The sequence below is a fragment of the Aplysia californica genome, unplaced genomic scaffold (assembly GCF_000002075.1).
Source record: "Aplysia californica isolate F4 #8 unplaced genomic scaffold, AplCal3.0 scaffold00096, whole genome shotgun sequence".
Lineage (NCBI taxonomy): Eukaryota > Metazoa > Mollusca > Gastropoda > Aplysiida > Aplysiidae > Aplysia > Aplysia californica.
In genome coordinates, this window is record NW_004797366.1 from 480,119 (window position 1) to 501,166 (window position 21,048).

General features: G+C 37.7%; 1 protein-coding gene across 1 annotated transcript in view; it reads left to right on the forward strand.

Moving 5' to 3' along the window:
- LOC101863254 (gamma-butyrobetaine dioxygenase) overlaps nucleotides 1-12,750 on the forward strand; it is a gene marked incomplete in the record, with an annotated part of 34,086 nt that extends 21,336 nt beyond the window's left edge. Inside the window, 11 exon segments of the mRNA XM_035968906.1 lie at nucleotides 10-33; nucleotides 512-567; nucleotides 1,374-1,449; nucleotides 2,498-2,542; nucleotides 3,614-3,738; nucleotides 5,271-5,411; nucleotides 7,285-7,345; nucleotides 8,807-8,860; nucleotides 9,886-9,954; nucleotides 10,651-10,755; nucleotides 12,239-12,750. Of these exon segments, the coding sequence (XP_035824799.1) occupies nucleotides 10-33; nucleotides 512-567; nucleotides 1,374-1,449; nucleotides 2,498-2,542; nucleotides 3,614-3,738; nucleotides 5,271-5,411; nucleotides 7,285-7,345; nucleotides 8,807-8,860; nucleotides 9,886-9,954; nucleotides 10,651-10,755; nucleotides 12,239-12,346 (864 nt within the window).
- Nucleotides 12,751-21,048: the final 8,298 nt, after the last annotated feature.

A 21,048-nucleotide genomic window follows, 5' to 3' on the forward strand; every position in this document is an offset into this window, starting at 1 on the left:
CATGTGTGCGTCAAGTGTGCTAAGTCAGTCACAGTGAGTATGTCAGACATGTGTGCGTCAAGTGTGCTAAGTCAGTCACAGTGAGTATGTCAGACATGTGTGCGTCAAGTGTGCTAAGTCAGTCACAGTGAGTATGTCAGATGTGCGTGTCATTAGTCGCTGTTATGTCAAACTTTTTATGGGTGATTTGTAGGACATAGGTGTTTGGTCTTACTTCTCTTCTTTCTCTTTTTTTATCAATCTCTCTTTCTTTATCCTTGCGCTTGATGACTGTTATTGTACCGATGTGCTTCTCTTTATTCAAACAAACAAAACCACAGGCAGTATATTGAGGGCTGAGTGACTGGGATACTCTGTCACACACCTGTAAGTAACTCTGTATTTTTCTTTTGCCCAAGTGAAAAAAATAGAATTATGAATGCATAAATAAAAGTTTAAGGGCAACAGAGGATGAAAAAGTAAAAAGTAAATGTAGAATAAATAAGAGCTCACGCTTTTTTTAACTTCACAGGAAATCCCCACAGTACAATATGATGAAATCAGGTCATCTCAGAAAGGACTTTTGAAGTGAGTCAATTTGTGTTCTCTCAGTATAGAGAGAATCTGTATACACTTGTTGAAACTTTATTCAGACTCTTTGAGATTTTCATGAGATAGTTCTAGTTCTTATTTAACCTCCTGCATTTAGGTAGGTTTGAGTTGTACTTTAGTAATAATAACTGCGAATACAATTTTAACTTCTCTTTTTGTCTCAAGTTGTATGCTATAAAACCTTAAAAGTGGATTATGTATTTTTTTGGTTGGGAATTTTATTGTAATCGTTGGTCTTCATTATACTCCCATTATTTTTATTTGATTTCTACTGTTTTTCAAAACTAGTCCTCATAACCAGTTTAGAAAGTCATTTTGTCTTGCTTTTTCCTCTTCATTTTCAATATCGTGTTGTGAATAAGCATATTTAGATTGTACTAAGTGTCAAAATATTATTGTGAGGCAGGGTAGTGAAATCAGGTGCTCATCAAAATAATGAAATCCAAGAAATCTACATTTTTTTGCCAATTTGGAAAGTTTTTACACATTTTTTTGGGGGGGAGCTCAACATCTTGTATGTCCATTCAAAAACACTTACTTTTATGTGTGAATTTTATGCAAAAACATTGATTAAAGGTACAAAAAAAAGTAAAATTTGCAGTTTCTCCCAGGACTGTTAAGCTATGGAAGTCACCAAACTTTGGTGACATTTTTCTCGCTAATTTTACTTCTGAAACCAGGCGACCCCACCGCCATCAATCTCAAATATCTCACTTTCTGTTCATTTATCATCTGATTCCACTGAGTCGTGACACAATTGTGAATTTTCTCTGACTTCCTAGATGGCTGCAGCAGATCAACGAAGCCGGCTTAAGCATTGTGAAAGGTGTTCCCACTGAGGATTCCATGGTTCTTGAAGTAATGAAAATGGATTTGTTGAAGCTAGCATGAGTTGAAAAGGTGTAGCAGATGAGACATAATATATGTTGTGATAGCTGTAGCATATTGATGAGGTTGTAATTTATGGTAGTCTTAAGTCTGGTATATTTTATATTTTCTCAATAATGCCTTCACTTTTTGCTCGTGTTAAGTCTTGCATATTCCCTCAATACCTTTACTTTTTGCTAGTGTTAAGTCATGTATGTTCCCTGAATACTTCTACTTTTGCTAATAATAAGTCAAGTATACTCCCTCAATACTTTTACTTTTTGCTAATGATCATCATCATCATTGCCTTTCTCACCCTGCTCCAGGGTATAGGCCACAGACAAACACCTTCCACCTTTCTCTATCCTGGGCTAGCCTCTTGATGATATTCTATGTCATCCCACTTTTCTGTACATCGATTTCTGGGATTCTTCTCCAGGTTCCACGAGGTCTTCCCCTTGATCTCTTGCCCTGTGGGTTCCAATCCAAAACTTTCTTTGTTATGCAGCTGCCTGACTTCCTGAGAGTATGTCCTATCCATCGCCACCGCCTTCTTCCTATCTCATCTCTGACTGGGATCTGTCTTGTTTTCCTTAACACTTCCACATTGGTGACCCTGTCTGTCCATCTGATCCTCAGTAACTTTCTTTCTTTTTGTATCATAGGATGTCCCCAAATCTTTGAGCTTTGAAGCACCAGTGAAGTGCTCTAGGGTAGCCTACTGACGGAATTTTAGAAGACTCTTGCCTTTCCAGTGTTTTATTCATAGAGAATAAAACACTCTTACAAACCTCAAATGTCCAGTCTTTTTCTTAATTTGTTAATTCAAACTCTTAATTTGATTTGTGCTCCTTGCGACACATACATTTAATACTTACTGATTTATTGCAGTTTCATCTGGTTTTATGTTTTAATTCCAATAACTTTAGCTGCAAGTCTGTTAATAGGATTTTGTTCTTGAATAACTCATGAAATAACTTATAAACAGTGTTTGTCCTGTAAACTATAGGGAAAAATTTTGGGTTTTTTTATCAATCAGGTTGCTGAATTGATAGCCCCGGTATCCAAAGGAATCTACGGATATGTAAGTACCTGTGGTGTGCTGTGTCTTTGTAATCTAAATACATTTGAAACTGTCCAACCTGGCCACCTATTGTCAAGGAGAAACGTGGTTGTCTTAAACAGGTTGAGGTTGATGTATAAGGTCGAAAAAAATGCACGGGGGGGGGATAGTCGTTTGTAAAGGTGATTGTCTTAGACAGGTGACCATTGGATCGGGTTCGACCATCGTTCTGATTTAAGAAAATGTATCATTGTTGAATAAATGAGGAATGTAGTTGATAATGTAGAAAAAATAGCCTATTGAAATTGAGAGACTTTGAAATATTGCAAAAAAAGTGACAGGTTTTGTCAGCAAAACAAGCCAGGTCAAAAGCCATGGAAGCTGAAGATAGTCACCATATGTCAGCAGATGACTGACATATCGATTAGAGTGAATGTTTATAATGTACACAAATACAGTTGAAATTATCCAAGATGGCCCTACCCATTGTCTAGGAGAAAAGTGGTTGTCTTAGACAGGTGGACAATGTCGTTATAAAGCAGATGAGAGGAGTCCAGGAGAAAAAACGGGCCGTCACAAAGTGGAAATTGTGAGGGTGTCAATTTTAAAAGCTTGCAGACCCATAACTTTATGTTTGATTGACCGGTGTTTATTGTTAAGAGTTGTTGGATGGGAAATCTAACAACAATAATCAACCAACAGTTGAACAGAAATACAGTTATGAGTCAACAAGCGTCCCAAATTGATACTCTCACAATTTTCAGTTTGTGACTATTCCCATTTTCCACGTGGACTCCTCAGATTTTTAATCACTTTACTTTACTTTTCCGATCCAGCGGCCATTTGAGTTGTAGCCCTTCAGCCTGTCGATATGGCAAAGAATTAAGATCTCAGATTTTAAAAGACTCAAGTCGGAAGTGGTCTTTTGTACAGCTGATTGTCTTTGACAGATGGCTGTCTTGGATGATGTCAGTGTAAAGTAGAAAGAAGACAACAAGTTGAAAGTGTTTGTTTGTACAAGTGATTGTCTTAGACAGATGGCAGTCAGAACAGGTCATCCCGCTGCACACACAAATCTTTCTCTCCTCTCAGACTTTCGACGTGGAGGCTATGCCAGACGCCATCAACGTGGCCTACACCAACGTGCACCTTGACTTACACATGGACTTGGTCTACTTTGAGTCTCCGCCGGGCCTACAGCTGCTGCATTGTCTCAAGTAAGTCCCAAACAGACTAAGACAGGTGGGTTTGACACAGGGATAGAACATAAGTCTGACAAACTGAGACAAGTAAGTCCCACACACAAAGTAAGAAAAGTAAGTCCCAAACAGACTAAGACAGGTGGGTTTGACATGGGGATAGAAGTAAGTCTGACAAACTGAGAGAAGTGAGTCTGACACAAACTGAGACAAGTGAGTCTGACACAAACTGAGACAAGTGAGTCTGACACAAACTGAGAGAAGTGAGTCTAACACAAACTGAGACAAGTGAGTCTGACACAAACTGAGACAAGTGAGTCTGACACAAACTGAGAGAAGTGAGTCTGACACAAACTGAGACAAGTGAGTCTGACACAAACTGAGACAAGTGAGTCTGACACAAACTGAGACAAAATTAAGTCCCACACAGACTAAGACAAGTGAATTTGTCAATAGGAGAGAAGTCCCACACAAACTGAGAGAAGTCCCACACAAACTGAGAGAAGTGTGTTTGACACACTGGGATAAAAGATAAGTCTGACAAACTGAGAGAAGTGAGTCTTGACACAAACTGTTTGTTTTAGTAAATGTTTTACAGCACTTGCAATACAATAAGGTCATATAAATGCCGAAGATTAGAGGTCTTGCAAGAGAGTAACAAACACAAAAAAGAAGGACGATAGATGTTTGTAGGAAAGAGGGAGCAAACCACACCAGAGCACCCGTCAACCACCCACCAGTCTGACAAAAGGACAGAAGTAAGTCTAGCTAAGGGACAGACAGAAGTTAATCTGATAAAAGAACTCAGCTTTTGGTTTTGTATAGGTTTTCCTTTCTACGGTTAGATCATTTAGAAGGGAGAACAATTTGCCCCCGTTAATAATAATAATAATAATAAATAGCATCTGTTTAAGCGCTCAAACACTAACAAACTGACAAGATCTTTCGCTGTCTATAGCCGTGTACCCATTCCCACCTGGGTGAAGAGAGGAAAATACATGTAAAGTACCTTTCCCAAGGACACAACGTCGGGTCCCTGACGGGATTCGAACCCACGACCTAACGGTTGCGAAACCGAGAGCCTAACCACTAGGCCACCGACGCCATATGACACGTTAGACAAAAGAAAAGGCAGACGGAAGGAAAGAAGATGTTGACGAACAGCAGAACTGTTTGGCAAAAGAAACAAAACTGTAAAATCCTTTCTTGTTCTAAGTTGGGTGTGGCAAGGATGGATGGCTTACCAAATTTATACAGGGTCATCTGTATAGTTGCCATAGAAATGTTACTATCATGAGTTTTTGTTTCAACATTGTTTGAATGGAAATGGTTAAATCTGCTTTTAGAAAGAGTTAAGAAATAGCATTCTGCAAAACTTGTTATGTTTGCTGGAATGCTATTTATCCTGTTTTTTAATTTACATTTTGTTTTAGTCTCTTGTGCTGGTTTTTCTGAGGATCAAACCTTTTTTTTTTTTTCCTCAAACTTTCTCCTTTTCCATTTATGGTCTTATTTAATTAAGACATTTCATCATTTTTACTGTATTTCAGATTTGATCAACAAGTTGAGGGAGGGGAGAGTGTTTTCCTCGATGTTTTCTCCATTGTCGATGAGTTCAGAGCAGAGTACCCGCATCTGTTCGATACCCTGACCAAAGTACCGGCAACTTTCCAGAAAGTGCATTATGACAGGTACGTTGGCCCACATAGAGCAGTGCAAAAGTGGTCTATATGACAATGTATGGGTCTACAAAAGTAGGGTCTTAAATTGACCTGCACTTATCACTACATGGCACTGGACAGAAGGGCGAGGGCCCGGAAGTTGCTGGATTGATAACAACAGCAGCAACAGCAACAACAACAACAACAACAAATTGATGTTTAGATCTTCATATAAGGGGAGTTCACCTAAGGTGGACTTGAGGACCTTATCGTTGCAGACATTAACACTTTGCGGTCACTTGACGCAAAAATGCGCCGGTGAAAATTATCCGTTCTGGTCACCTGGCGCATTTCCGAAGAAGTCCGTTGCAGTCGCTCTTCTGGTTGGGTGACCAGAAGGGGTATTTTGTACTGCTGGCTGTGTGACCGGATGGGGTATTTTGTACTGCTGGCTGTGTGACCAGAAGGGGTATTTTGTACTGCTGGCTGTGTGACTACAAAGTGTTAAAGCTAGGGAGGAGTGTGCAAATGGATGTGAAAAGGGATTTGCGTGACTCTCATGGCTGTGACTGGTGACAGGTAGTCAGAAACTTGTGTTATTTCTCAGCCAACATGTCAAACTGTTCTATTTCAGCTCCACCTCATTAGTCAAAATTAGTCAAAGTAAAGTGAATCACACTTTTATTTGTCCTGGAAGGGCACTTTGGTTTACAATGGGAAACATACATTTACATACATAAATACACAATAATTATAAGTACGTACATACATAAATGCATACATTTAGTATGTACATAATTACACAATAAATGGTCAAAAATACATTTTAGCAGATTTCAGGGTTTTTTTCGTTTTTTTTTCAACGTTTTGATGATATGCTGCTGTAACTCTTTTATTTTTAAGCTGTCAATGATTAGTTATTGATGAGAAGAAGAAGAAGAAGAAGGAGAAAAAGAAGAAGAAGAAGAAGAGGAAAAGGAAAAAGAAGAGGAAGAGGAAAAAGAAGAAGAAGAAGAAGAAGAAGAAGAAGAAGGAAGAAGAAGAAGAAGAAGAGGAAAAAAAAGAAGAAGAAGAGGAAGAAAAAGAAGAAGAAGAGGAAGAAGAAGAAGAAAAATTATAATAATAATAGTTTGTTTATCACGAACTGATGATGACATTTAACATCCAAGGCCGCATAGAAGTTACAGACCTTGTTACCCACTGCAGGTAGTTAGCACGGGGAGGAGAGCATAGTAAAAGAAATAATAAAAATCAACTTGTAATGAACACAAGTTATGCCACAGATCCCATGCCTTTCTTGTTCCTAAAGCGGTGTGTTTATCTGCCTACATATAAGGATTATGATGTACGATATATGTGTCACAACACGGTGCAATCAGGTACTCGTCAATTTTTGGGCATGTGGGGTTATTGGTATCATCTGAAAGCTGATTTATTTACCTTGCCTTCAATGAAATAAAATATCCATCTAGCTGGAATAGAGTTTGAGATATTTGCAATTGAAGAAGGTTGGGTAGCCTGGTTTCAGTTGTTAAATTAATGAGAAAATGGCCACAAAAGTTTGGTAACTTCGATAGCTTAAGAGTCATTGAAAACTGAAAATACATATTTTATGCCTTTGTACAAGTACAAAGTTTTTTCCGTAAAATTCCCCCAAAATGTGTTTTTATATGAACATAAAAGGTGTTTAGCCAAAAAGCAAAATTTCAATAAAAATTACCAAACTGTTGGAAAAATGCTTGTCTCTTCTATTTCATAATTTTGACGAGCGCCTGATTTCACCACGATGCCTCATACATTATAAATGAACACTGACTGTCTATCTGTACTGTATGTACCTTGTGGCCATGCCGATGTTATAAACACATGATGTAGTTAAATTATATATTTGCTTCCTTTCCAGAGACTATCCTGTCCATATAGTGAATCAAAAACCCCATATTAAGCTGAATCATCTTGGTGAGGTAATGATAATAATAATAATAATAATAATAATAATAATAATGATGATCATGATAATAGATTGCTTTTATATAGCGCTCTGTCCCTTACTTGTCTGAGCTCTGAGCGAAGGCTTTGTTTATTTTTCATATTTTGTTTTTTTCTCTTTTAATTTTTCTACGGTCTTCTCGTAAATCTTAGAGACAACAGCTGCAGGTCCTTGTGGTCACAGCGGCTATGTATTTGTCATGTTGTTACCCGCCACTGCTCCACCAGTGCACGTATATTACGTCGTTCTGTAGCGTAATGTTGAGGAGGAAGTCGAAGTCAAGACAGAACGGAAGAACAGTTGATATTTCCCAAGACAGCCGCCCACTGTTGAAGAGAAAAGGGGTTGTGTTAGACAGGTAGACTTCATGGACATTGCTGCCATTTTAGTTTTACAGAAAAAAGAAATATTGGTCCAACCCTAGGCAGAGAGACGCAAAACTCTATGGGGATGGGGGGTGGGGGGGGGGGGGGCCTGGAGGATCTGTGGTGAGCAGCAGTTTTCACACTAGAGACTGGGATGTTCGTTTATAGATGAATGAGAAGAAGAAAAAAGAAGAGTGAGGCGGGCTGACAAAATGAGTTACTTCTCACATTTTAGCCTCATGGAAATAGATGCGTCAAATTTGTAGGTTTAGTTTTTACAGTTTATTAGTCTGAAATAAAAGACATGTCAAGCTTGAAGAGAATGGCATTGGTTTAGAATCTATAAATATGACCTTTGTGTTGCGTTGATTTTCTTCCCATATCTCCATGCATGGATTTTCGAGAAGTAACTCATTTTGTCAGAACGTCTCACATATTTTATTTAAAAAGCATGGGAGGGGGGGGGGGGGGGGGGGATCTTGGACATGAACAAGGTTCGGCTGAAATTTGTTTCAGAATGTCTTTTATGCTTGGGATATAATGGAAGAGCAGGTGGAGGAAAGTTTCCTAAACGTAGCAGTCACAAGGCAAGCTGGGTTCCCCTGGGTCGATGTGTTGTGGTGGTGGTGATAGCTAAGCGGTATCTACTGTGTCTTGTTGCTTGACCTTTGACTCTTGAGGGTTATTTTGCTATATATATATGACCTTAATTAAGTGATAGTTAAAATATCAGAATTTGAAACTACAAATTTGTCAGCGGGCGCTGCAAAAGTTACAAAAGCTTATGTCATGAGTAAGATTTTGTAAAAATACACTGATTTCGAACAAGATATTTTTTTTCAGCATTATCAGGGTTGTTTTGGTCATTTTCACTCTAATAAGATGGTAAATTCAAATGTACATAAGTCGAAAAAACGCACTCTTCAGTAGCATTTTGGGGGGGGGGGGATAAAGTTATTTGTTTGGTTTGTTTGTGAGGGTGGGGGTTAAATAACATTTTTTATAATTGTTTTATTTATAAATGATTGATTCAGATTTACATCTCCACACTTTTTTCCTACTTTCTCAAGGTGATTGCTGTGTATTGGGCTCCGCCATTTGAAGGTCCTCTTGCCGTTGCTGCTGTGAGTATTAGAGAAAGAAGGATTTTGTTATTTTGATTGAACAGATCTATGAAAGCATATTTTAAGTGTTTCTGTATGTTGTCGTAAATGCAGTCAGATCTGTCTGCAACGATCGCCTATCATCAAGGAGAACAACAAACAACAACAACAACAACATTTGTCTTGCTTTCAATGAAAAAATTATCAGTCTATCTTTTATAGAAGTCGAGATATTTTGGATTGAAGGTGGTGGGGGTCACCTGTTTTCAGAGGTAAAATAAGAGAGAGAATGGCCGCCAAAATTTAGTGTCTTCCAAAGCTTGCGAGTCGTTGAAAACTGTTAATTTACATTGTTTGTGCCTTTAATTATCTTTTTTCAGTAAAAGCCACATAAAAAATTGTTTTTAAATGGACATAAAAGGTGATGAGTCAAAAATTCAAAATTCGACAACAATTGCCAAATGGAAAGAAAACTGCCATTTTCTTCGATTTCATTATTTTGACGAGCACCTGATTTCACCACGCTGTCTCACAAATGTAATCGTCTTAGACAGGTGGTTCTCTAAGAGGACAATATTGTCCTAGTGTTGGAAAAATGCTATGGGGGAAGTGGGAAGTGGCCATTTGTATGAGTGATTTTGTTGTACATATAGGTTATTAAAGCAGGTTCAACTGTTTATGTTCTACATGTTTGTGTCTTCGTGTTATGGTGTACTTTTTAGCAACAACAAAATCTGAGGAGTGTTATAAAATTTGTTATGTTATCAGTTACGATGTTATCTCTACTCTCTTTACTACGTGAGCAACCGACTTCTCTTCCTCCTCGGAAGTTAAAGGTCATCATCAGTTTATGGGGGACAAGTAAATATTATCATCATCATCATTATCATTATCATTGTTATTATCATAATTATTGTTATTATCATTATTATTATTATATTATTATTATTAAATCATTATTACTATTACCAAATACTGCTAAAAAAAGACTGTAAATAGTCCTAGATGTACTGTACCACGTATGCTTTGATTCCATCCGTCCACAGGAAGATGTAGAAAACTACTACAGGGCGTATGAAATGTTTGCAAAGGCCTTGGCTGAATCTGCCCACATGGTATGTGATGAACGCAAATCTTAGGACTGTGAAAACAGTTATAAATCTGTTGTAATACAGGTTGGCAATGTTTGTCAATGTTGTTGAGTATTCACAGCACATTGGGGACTTTTATCACAAGACATCATTAAAGTATAATAATACTATGAATTGTCAGACTTTTCTTGGTGCAATAATTTTCACTAATCTCAAGTTTTACGTTTTTACTGCCAAAAGGTTGTAAAGGAGAAAGTCTTATTTGTTAGGAGAATGAATCAGTAGGCCTAAAGTAGAGAACGGAATGGCTTCTTTTTTTTTTTTTACCCCATTCAGCACATTTTAGCAGTAGGACTGTTGATGTTGATATCTATGTGGTCTCCAGTAAGATTTAGCTGAGGTGGTGTGGAAGCTTCAGCAAAAAATAAAATAAGTGCCCCCCCCCCCCAGCAGAATGGGGTTTCACAGACCCACTTCACAGCTCTAGTGGTCAAATAACAGATATGAACGTCTTTGCTCGGCGTGTGCATGTGTTACTTTTTTTTGTGCTGCCTCGTCACTGCCTTCTTTCCTTTTGTCTCCTTTGTTCATCATCACTCGATTGACGATGTAGTTTTCCGTCTTGGAAACGATTTGTATGTGTCTTATATGCTGATAGACTTTTATAAGCAAAAATGGGAAATGAGTTTTTAAAATCTTTTGTCTTTTTTTTCTTTGTAGTTGAGATACCGACTGCAACCAGGAGACCTTGTTATATTTAACAACCTGCGGATTTTACACGGGCGGGATCACTTTACTCTTAATGGAGGGATGCGGCATCTCAAGGTAAGTACCACTGTTTCTATTTGTCATAAAATAATAATTTATAAATGAATTTTACTTTTACTGATCTGCGCAGGGAAATCTGGTAACACACACACGCACGCACGCACGCACGCTTGCACACACACACAAACACACGCACACACACACGCACACATACATACACACATACATACGTACATACCTATACACACACACACACACACACACACACACACACACACACACACACACACACGCACACACCATACCATAACATAACATAACATAACATACGTACGTACTACACACTAGCCATTGTTGGTTGCCACTGGGCAACGCCCTGTATTTCTAGCTAGGGCTTTTGTGTCTTGCTTAACCCTATCCGTACGTCGTGTTTGACTATCGTATCCATACAACGTTGGGAAACTCTGTGCGACCACTTTCCAAAGAGGAAATTTACTCGTTAATCCGACCCATACGCTTTGCATAGCAGTCTGTCAAAATTATTTTTTGAGAAATACTGAAAGTTTCAAAGAGATTTTCATACTAGGTATTCTAAAATGTGACGAACACAACCCTGGGGGTACAAAAATACCCCAGGGCGTACGGATAGGGTTAAGGACAGTGACCACCCACCCAAACACTGTGTCACCGACGATATGCTTGTATAGAGAGATAGGGACTCAGACAGAAACAGAGGTGACAACTGTGCTGCAGGACACAATAGAGGCAAAGAGAAATAAGGGAAGACTTTGTACTTGATACATTGAAAACTAGTACAATCACCAAAATGCCAGTGTTGAGAAGGGGACCAAACTGTGGAACATATCCTTCAGCAGTGCAAGACACACAGTCCTGAGACAGGAAACACACTCACACACACACACACACACACACACACACACACACACACACACACACACACATCCTTCAGCACTGCAAGACACACAGGGCCCTGAGACAGGAAACGTGGCCAACCCCGCTGATGCCACAAGAGAAGCTATACGGGCCGACAGATGAACTGAGCAGAATGGCCCAATACATGACAGATACCGGACTTCAAGTGTGATGCAATCGAGAAGAAGAAGATTTAAAATGTTTAAATCCAACAGTAGTCTACAACTTCTTGAAATGATACGTCAAACAGAGACTGGGGAAGATGGAGACCTGTTGTGGCAAGGAATGAAAGTAATGTCTGGAATTTTTCCAAAACTTTTTTCCTGGTGATTAAAAAAATTAATTGGTTAAACTTTTATGTCTGTATGTTGAAGCTTTTTTTGGTCTACTCTCTTTTAAAAATTAATTGGTCAAACTTTTATGTCCGTATGAAGCTTTTTTTTAAAGCTCTATTCTCTCTGTCTCTCTCTCTCTCTCTCTGATGCTATGCAGGAATTTTCACTCACATCCATGGCATCTGAAAAAGTTCTTGGCAGTAGCGATACAGAGCTGAAATGGTAATTGTTTCAGAGTTTGTTTTTTTTTTCTTGTTCCCACTTGCGACCAGGGCTGTTACCTGAACATAGATCTGTTCAAGAGCAAGACGCAGGTCCTCAGCAAACTGGTCGGGGACGGGCGGCCGGCCAAACGTGTCGGGAACCAGTGCTTCTTTTGATGTGGCTTTCCGCACACCCTGACTCAGGGTGACCCGGTTCATGGATGATGACCTACATATCACAAGCCGCATTTCAATGGAACGGAGGTCTTTAATGATACATGTGTCGTCAATTGTGAGGCATCATGGTGAAATCAGGCGCTCGTCAAAATAACGAAATCGGAGAAACAGGCACTTTTCGGCCATTTAGGCAATTTTTAGCGAATTTTTGTTTTTTGACTCAAATCCTTTTAAAACATATTTCTTTTTTAACTTTGCTGAAAAACGTTGATTAAAGGCACAAAATATCATTTTTTCAGTTTTCAAGGACTGGAATAAGGCCAACCAAATTTTGGATGCCATTTTCTCGCTAATTTGATCACTAAAACCAGACGACCTCACCTCCTTCAATCGTGAATATCTTGACTTTTATTCAAGGTAGATGCATATTTTTTAAACTGAAAGCAAAACAAATGAATAAGCTTTCACAAAATACCGATAACTCCACATGCCCATAAATTGACAAGCGCCTGATCCCTCCATGCCTTGACACAATTGTATGTATAGAGGACAGAGGTTCTAAATGATACATGTGTCACAGGTTGTATGTATAGAGGACAGAGGTTGTAAATGATACATGTGTCACAGGTTGTATTTAAAGAGGACTGAAGTTCCCTGTAATCAACACCACACACCACTTTCAGACAGACTGACTGTCCTACTGATCTCCTTCTTCTTCTCGATCACATCACACTTGAAGTGCGGTATCTTTTTAATATTGATATATTGGGCCGTTCTGCTCAGTTCATCTGTCGGCCCGTATAGCTTTTCCTCTAATCTATGCTTCTACAAACCAAACTGTAGGAGAACAGATTCAGAATGACCTGTACAATGTACGGTAAATCACAACGATCAATTAGTTCTGAGGTGTATTTAGTTACGATTATAACGGCAAAGCAACTGCTATATTAGCAGATTGTTTCTTTGCTCTTTTTTGGTGGAGTCTACACCTTTGACTACTTTCCAGTGTTACAATTCTTCTTAGTTACATTTTTTCCTTCCTATTCTTCTTCTCAAATCCTTGTGAACGTAGCAACAACTGTCCTAACGTGGTGTAAGGTACGTAATGGACAGCTTCACCTGCCCAGCGTGAGATGACACGAGGAAATAGAGGGCATGCAAGGTGCCTGGTGTTACGTTCTGGCTATGCTTATAGTATAGCTTGACGAATAATTATGAAATGTGCTCACAAACAAACACAAGACCTCTGTGAGAATGAATAGTAAAGGAAGTTGTTTATTTACAAGAAGGTCTCGTTACGACCTTGATGTGTTATAACATAGTTGGCCAATTATGTCCAAGCTATTGATGTACACTCATGACACCTGGTGTTGAGTGGCCAAGTAAAGGAGAGTTTATCATGCTGGACGTGAGACAGACTTTCTGATTCTCTCGTTTTACTTTGGTAACGATTTATTTTGTTACTCTATTGACTTTTTACCATGTTTCTGTTGCAACTAAGGCAGACATACATCTATACACCGTGGTAGAGCCATATAATTCTGTTCTGTCCTGTAGTTTGTTTCTACTTTTTTGTTCCAGGTGTGTTGGGGTTTAAATTGAGTCAGTACAATTGCAACAACTTTCCCCAGGAATTGATACAAAATAATTGTTACTGTTTAGCATCTCCGACAACTTGTTTCCTGCTTTTCCCACATCACAGTACAACTGGAGATTTCTAATTTGAGTCTGTGCTTACTCAAAACATATTCTGCCTCATTCTGCTGGTGATTTGATGTTTCAAAAATTGAAAATGCTTTCTGTTGAGACTTTTTTTGTATTTTTCAAATCAAATGTAGGCCTATTGCCATATTTTTTCATGCTTCAACAAGGACCCATTCTGTGTATGTGTCTATGCGTCTGTAAACAATATGATCCTGTGTCTATGTGTCTATATACCATATGATGGTGTGTCTATGTGACCATGTGTCTATGTGTCTATAACCATATGATGCTGTGTCTATGTGACCATGTGTCTATATACCATATGATCCTGTGTCTATGTGTCTATATACCATATGATGCTGTGTCTATGTGACCATGTGTCTATGCGTCTATATACCATATGATGCTGTGTCTATGTGACCATGTGTCTATGTGTCTATATACCATATGATCCTGTGTCTATGTGACCATATGTCTATGTTTCTATATACCATATGATCCTGTGTCTATGTGACCATGTGTCTATGTGTCTATATACCATATGATCCTGTGTCTATGTGACCATGTGTCTATGTGTCTATATACCATATGATCCTGTGTCTATGTGACCATGTGACTATATACCATATGATGCTGTGTCTATGTGACCATGTGTCTATGTGTCTGTGTGACCATGTGTCTATATCATCATGTATCTCACCAAAGTGAAGAAACAGAAGACTCAGGTTGTGAAACTGTCAAAGTCACCAATAACTCCCACAAAGCTAGTTACAATACAATATGTGGTCGTTTATTATTTATTTGATTTTATACAGCTCATCATAGTCGACAATTATACAGGGTGTGGAGAAGTCTTAGACTTATACCTCTAGACCTCACACTGTCATGGTCCCACTCTTCACTCTTGGTAAAACCTTTGCTGCCAAGCAGGCTCACCTTGGGTGTTGCCAATACGGCCAAGTGAAGGACAAAACGCATCTCACTATAGTCAAGTGCACACACCCGTCTTGCTATAATAATTGAGTGCACACACCCGTCTTGCTATAATAACTGAGTGCACACACCCGTCTTGGTATAAGAATTGAGTGCACACACCCGTCTTGGTATAAGAATTGAGTTCACACAGCACTGTTCCCCCTTGCCCTTCATTTGGCTCAAATTGAGTCACTTGGTGCGCTCCATTGTGAACCTGAAGCATGTCAGAGTGTATGGTCTAATGGTTTAGTATATTATTAACTCTTTAAACCCTGAGTTTTTTCCACTGTTTCCCGGAGTTTTTTCTACAGTCACCTAAACCTGGTGCACCATGTCTCATTATAACTCAAAAAGCTTGCCTCCAACTTCTGAATGGCAGAAACAAAGGTTTAGTCTTTACTAAAAAAAACTTGGTTCAGGAATACTGATGGGGAACAGGGTTTTTACCGCCGGACGGGGTTTAAAGAGTTAAATAAATCTTGGGGTTAAGCTGCCCTAACAATACTGCCAGGAACTAGATGTGTGTTATTGTTAAAAGTAACCATACTCTCAGGGAATCTGAGGTCGGTTTTTAAGAGATTACTTTTTGCTTTTTACTGCAAGTGTGTCTTTGTGATGTTGATTTATTTAACAATATATATATCGTGTTCACTTTTCTACAATGAAATAATGTTCTTGGAATATGATGAGGCGCTGACTTGAGGTAGCCTGCTGTTTTGTTTCCATCTAATGTATTTAATTAACTATGTGACAGTGTTTCATGACTGCAATAAAAAGCTTTCTATATTTTTCTACGCCTTTGTCCTACAGGGATAGAAGGCACACATAGTGTCTACCCCTTCCTCATCTAAATTCTTTGTGAGTTATATGGTTTTTGTTTTGTTTTGTTGTCTAAATTTATGTGATTAGGGGGCTTCATTTCAATGACTGGGTGCAAGACTCCAATACGACAAAGAACAAAATGAAATTTGTTCAGATTCTTGCATCCAACCATGATTTGCCATGTGACCCTCATTGGGAGTAGAGACAAAATAGTGGAATGACGAAGAACATTTACTGCTTGTTGCGTCTTATCATATCTTAGTGAACTGACATTATTTTACTCTATTTTTTAAGCTTGAGTGGTTATCTTATTGAAATAAACATCACCTTCAACTAAAAACACAATATTGAGACTAATACTAATGTGTGCACTGTTTTCAACTTCCTCTCCTCGGCTCTATGGTCTATAGCAGAGAGCATTACCTTTTTTGTTTTTGGCCAATACAGGGGTTACCTTTACAGCTTATCATGGAAATCTTCTTCAAGCAATCAGTTTAAAGATATATATATATACACATCTGGATCGAGAACAACATAAAGATGAATATCGATGAAAAAAGGGGAAAGATTGGTCTTTCGTTTTGCATATATATAAAATATGATAGTGAAAAATAATGTTTTAAAGATTGTACACATTCTTTAAACTTGTACAAAGGCTGCGAATCCAGGCAGCCGACTGAGTAAATATGTCAGGTTGGCATTAAGCTAAACAAAAATTCTTTTTAAAAATTTTGTTTTATAAAACATTCATTTGTTGAACAAACCAGAATCTACTTGACACGTAGTACATCAGTTTCCAAGGACTCTCAGGCTATGGAAGTTAACAAACTTTGGCTGTATTTTCACGCTATTTTTACCTCTGAAACCAAGCGACCCTGACTTTCTTCAATCGCAAATATTTCGACTTCTATTCAACATGGATATTATTTCACCAAAATAAAGGCAAATAAAAAGGCTTTATGACAATACCAATACCCCCACATGCCCAAAAATTGACGAGCGCTTGATTCCACCACGTCGTGACACATATTCTCAAGAGCAAAGGTATTTACAAGTACATGTAGTTCTTTATGAAAGCTTGCTTCTTTCTAGATATGATTTACTCTTTTGTACTCAATAACAATTAACATCTTCCAATAATTTTTTTTTAATGATTAAAACAGAGTACATGTTACCTTGAGTTTGTTGTCTTTTTTTTAAAAGTATGTTTTAATTTCATCAAACGTGTTTTCTAGCCTTGATGTGACCACACTCAGACTATTTTATCAACTACCAGAATCAAAACTAGCCAATCAGAGTAAAGATAACAAATCTTTATTAATAGTGTTCCTGTTGTGTCTGACCCCTCTATAGCCTGGTGCTCCGTGGGTGGTTGGTGGGTGCTCTGTCACTGAAGCTACAATATCACTTGACTGGATTCACTGAACCCAAAAAATGTTGACCTTTTATTTTTTTATACAGTTTCTTAATCTTAAGTGTATCAGTTTTATGTGCTCCAGAAATATTTTGCTGGAATTCAACTTCTGAATATATATAAAAATGTTTCGTTGAAATTCCAATTCTGTATATATATAGAAATATTTTGTCGAAATTCAAATTCTGAACGTAGAAATATTTTGTTGAATTTCAAATTCTGAACGTAGAAATATTTTGTTGAATTTCAAATTCTGAATGTAGAAATATTTTGTTTGAATTCAAATTCTGGATTTTGAAATATTTTGTTGAAATTCATATTCTGAACGTAGAAATATTTTGTTGAAATTCAAATTCTGAACGTAGAAATATTTTGTTGAATTTCAAATTCTGAATGTAGAAATATTTTGTTGAATTTCAAATTCTGAATGTAGAAATATTTTGTTTGAATTCAAATTCTGGATTTTGAAATATTTTGTTGAAATTCAAATTCTGAATGTTGAAAAAATAAATAAAAGATAAGAGTACAATTTTATTTAAGAATGAAACGTTTTTTTTATTCTCTCCTGAACGCTTTTGTTTTCTGGTTTTAGAACAGTTGGACAGTGAAATGTTTCCCCTGAGTGGTTGGAATATGATCTGTATAGTTTGAGAATTAAAAGAAAAATAATCTAATGTCTCTCTGGACTGGCAAAAAATGCTTTATAATTACTAACAAGACTGATACTGTTTGCTCTTGCTAGAGCACTTGTGAATACATAAAGGGGTTTTAAGTGTCTGGCTTTGTTTTTGTTGGGTTTTTTAAAATGTTTATAGTCTATGACATACTCATGTTTGGTTGACTGATTAAGAGGAGGGGGGGGGGGGAGTGGGAAGGAGGTAAGTGTATGCATCGGTTTAGTGCCCCTGTCATCACTGTTAGGTTATAAATTAAAAAGGAAACCAACCCAAGTTGCATACAGTGCTTCTAATAATTCTATGTTGAACTTATGATTTGACATTTGGAGGGCTACACCTTATTAAATTTTTAACACAAGGCAAGTCCGACCCCAAACTTCATCCTCATCATCATTGCCTTTCTCACCCTGGATCAGGATAAAGGCCACGAACAAACACTTTCCACCTTTCCCTATCCTGGGCTAGTCGCTTGATGTCACTCCACGTCTTCCCACTTTTCTGTACATCCATTTCCGTGACTCTTCTCCAAACCCTGAACTTGGGTAACCAACGTGCCAGCCCGGTCTGAGGAGACACAAGGCATGTCGAGGGTTTGACAGATCTGTCCCCGTGGTTTTATGCACCCCGCATAATTTAGCAAAATTTGATAATTTTTTGCATAATTTCTGATTATTTTCCATTATCATTCTTTGTTAAAATTAACAGAATTACACAATTTCACATTTTTGGGCTGAGTTTGCATAATTTCAGAATTTTTCTTGCATAAATCGACGGGGACAGACTGATTCTGTGTCTGTGTACTATAAAACTATTGCCGACTTCCACATTCATCTGATAAAAAAAATAATTTTATGTTGGGGTTTATGCCACACCCCCCCCCTCAACATTATGTGCTTCTCTTTTCTCCAAAATAAAAAATATCCAAAACTGAACAAGAGCAGAATCTTGTCTTTTTTAACAGAACCCGGATTTCACTAAATGGGAAAAAACGACTCCGCTTGGTCACTTTTGACTGATAGTGATTATACTGCTAACGCTGCCGTAAGCTGACATAACATTTTTTTTCATTTTGGTGCCAAAATTGTTCATTTGTGAGGCATCGTGGTTGAATCAGGCGCTCGTCGATATAATAATGAAATCAAAGAAAACAGCATATTTCTTCCTGCTTGGCAATCTTTATTTCATTTTTGTTTTTTTGTCTAAACACCTTTTATGAACACCTTTTATGTCCATTTAAACAAATTCCTCTGAGGAATTTACCAAAAAATGTTGATAGAAGGCACATAAATGTAAATTTTCAGTTTCCATGGACTCTCCAGCTTTGGAAGTTATCAATCTCTGGCAAAATATCTCCACTTCTTTTAATGGGTAATTTTTTCATTGAAAGTAAAGCAGGACAAATGAACTAGCTTTAAGATGGTACCAATAACTCAATATGCCCAAAAATTGACGAGTGCGCAATTCCACCATGTCATGACACATTTGCTAAATCGAAAGTCTGATCAGTAACCTTACTTGTATGAAAAAATCAAAGTGAAATTGATTAGTTTTTTAATAAATTCAAATTCAAATTTCAGAATCACTCTATTTTTAAATGGTAACCGTACGCTGACAAGAAAAATTGTTTTTCTCGAAGGCGCTGTGAAAAAAAGGCGTTTTTTTTGGCTTACGGTAGGTAGAATAGTAATAATAACAGCCAATAGTTTGTCCGTCAATGTCCGACAATGACCAGTAGTGCATCGGTCGAGGAGAATAAATTTCCTAAAGAACAGACATAGAAGAAAAAAAGATTGAGATGATCCATGGCTCCTGGCTATGACCAATGAGACCAGTTCTGGCACAGAAAAATTTACCACAATTTTTAGCAATTAACCCTTCCAGCCCCAGCCATTTTTGTGCACTCCCTAACTCCAGTCCCAGCCAATACAGCAGTATTTCAGAAAAAGAGGCATTATTTCTAAAAAGTGATGTAGTATCTTTGTAATGTAACTTTGATAATAACATATACCAATTTTTAAAGATAAATGAACAAGCAATAAGAAAATTAAAGTTTAATCAAGTTCGCTAATTTCGAAAAATGCGCGAATTCGGTACCCCACTGAAACTGAGAATATACGCTCTTGGGACGGAGGGAGGTACAAGCGCTGCTGAAAATATACGCGCTTGGGGCTGGAAGGGTTAAAAGCTTCATTTCCACTTGTGGATGTGGGCAGCTTGCAGGCTTCTCCCATGGCTTCATCATTTTTAATTCGCAAAACCTCATACTCAATATGCTTTGCTGCCCACTGTGTCTGCTGCTCTCTGATTGGCTCTGCCAGGAGCAAGGCTCTGCCTTGTGGATGGAATAATGCTGTCGAAGTCCTTACAGGACGTTTTCTGTGTTTTTATAGCACTTGTTTGGTGTGCCTACTTTTTTACACTTCCCTAAGGACAGCTCAGAATAGAATACTACCTTTGGGATTCTAAAATCAGGCATACTGCCAACATGGCCAGTCCAGCAAAGCCGATTTATTTTGAATTATAACGGTAACATGTAAAACTAAAACAAACAAAAAAATTCAAGAAGTCATCAAAATGTTTTTAGAATCAATTTTACTCCATGTTTCGCTGCATCAAAGGATTGCCAGATATAGATATGTACAGTAAGATCCATGATTGCACGAGGAACCTCTATATATATATACAACAGTTGGGCTGAATTTAAGATTGCTGTCTGATTTGCGATTAAGTAATTTTGGCGAATGATATGCCACTTAGACTGCTGAAGTTCATGAGCTAGCCGCTACACGACATGATCGTGTGGACCAAATTCTCTCGAGACAAAAGAGGCCGAAAAAAAATATACCTACAAAAATCGACCAATAATGAAAAAGAAAGAAAGAAAAATCACTTCTGCACATTACTATGTTTTTACAGAAAAAGGCAGTTTCAAGATTAGTGACCGCAAACCTTATACCTCACAAAATACATTGATTTCCTCATATATATACTACTAATTTAAAAATATATTATCATCATCATCATACTTTTTTTTAAAAACAGACACAGTCTACTTCTCAAAACAGAGAAAAGAAAATAATTAGAATAACAACCAATATCACCCCGCCTTC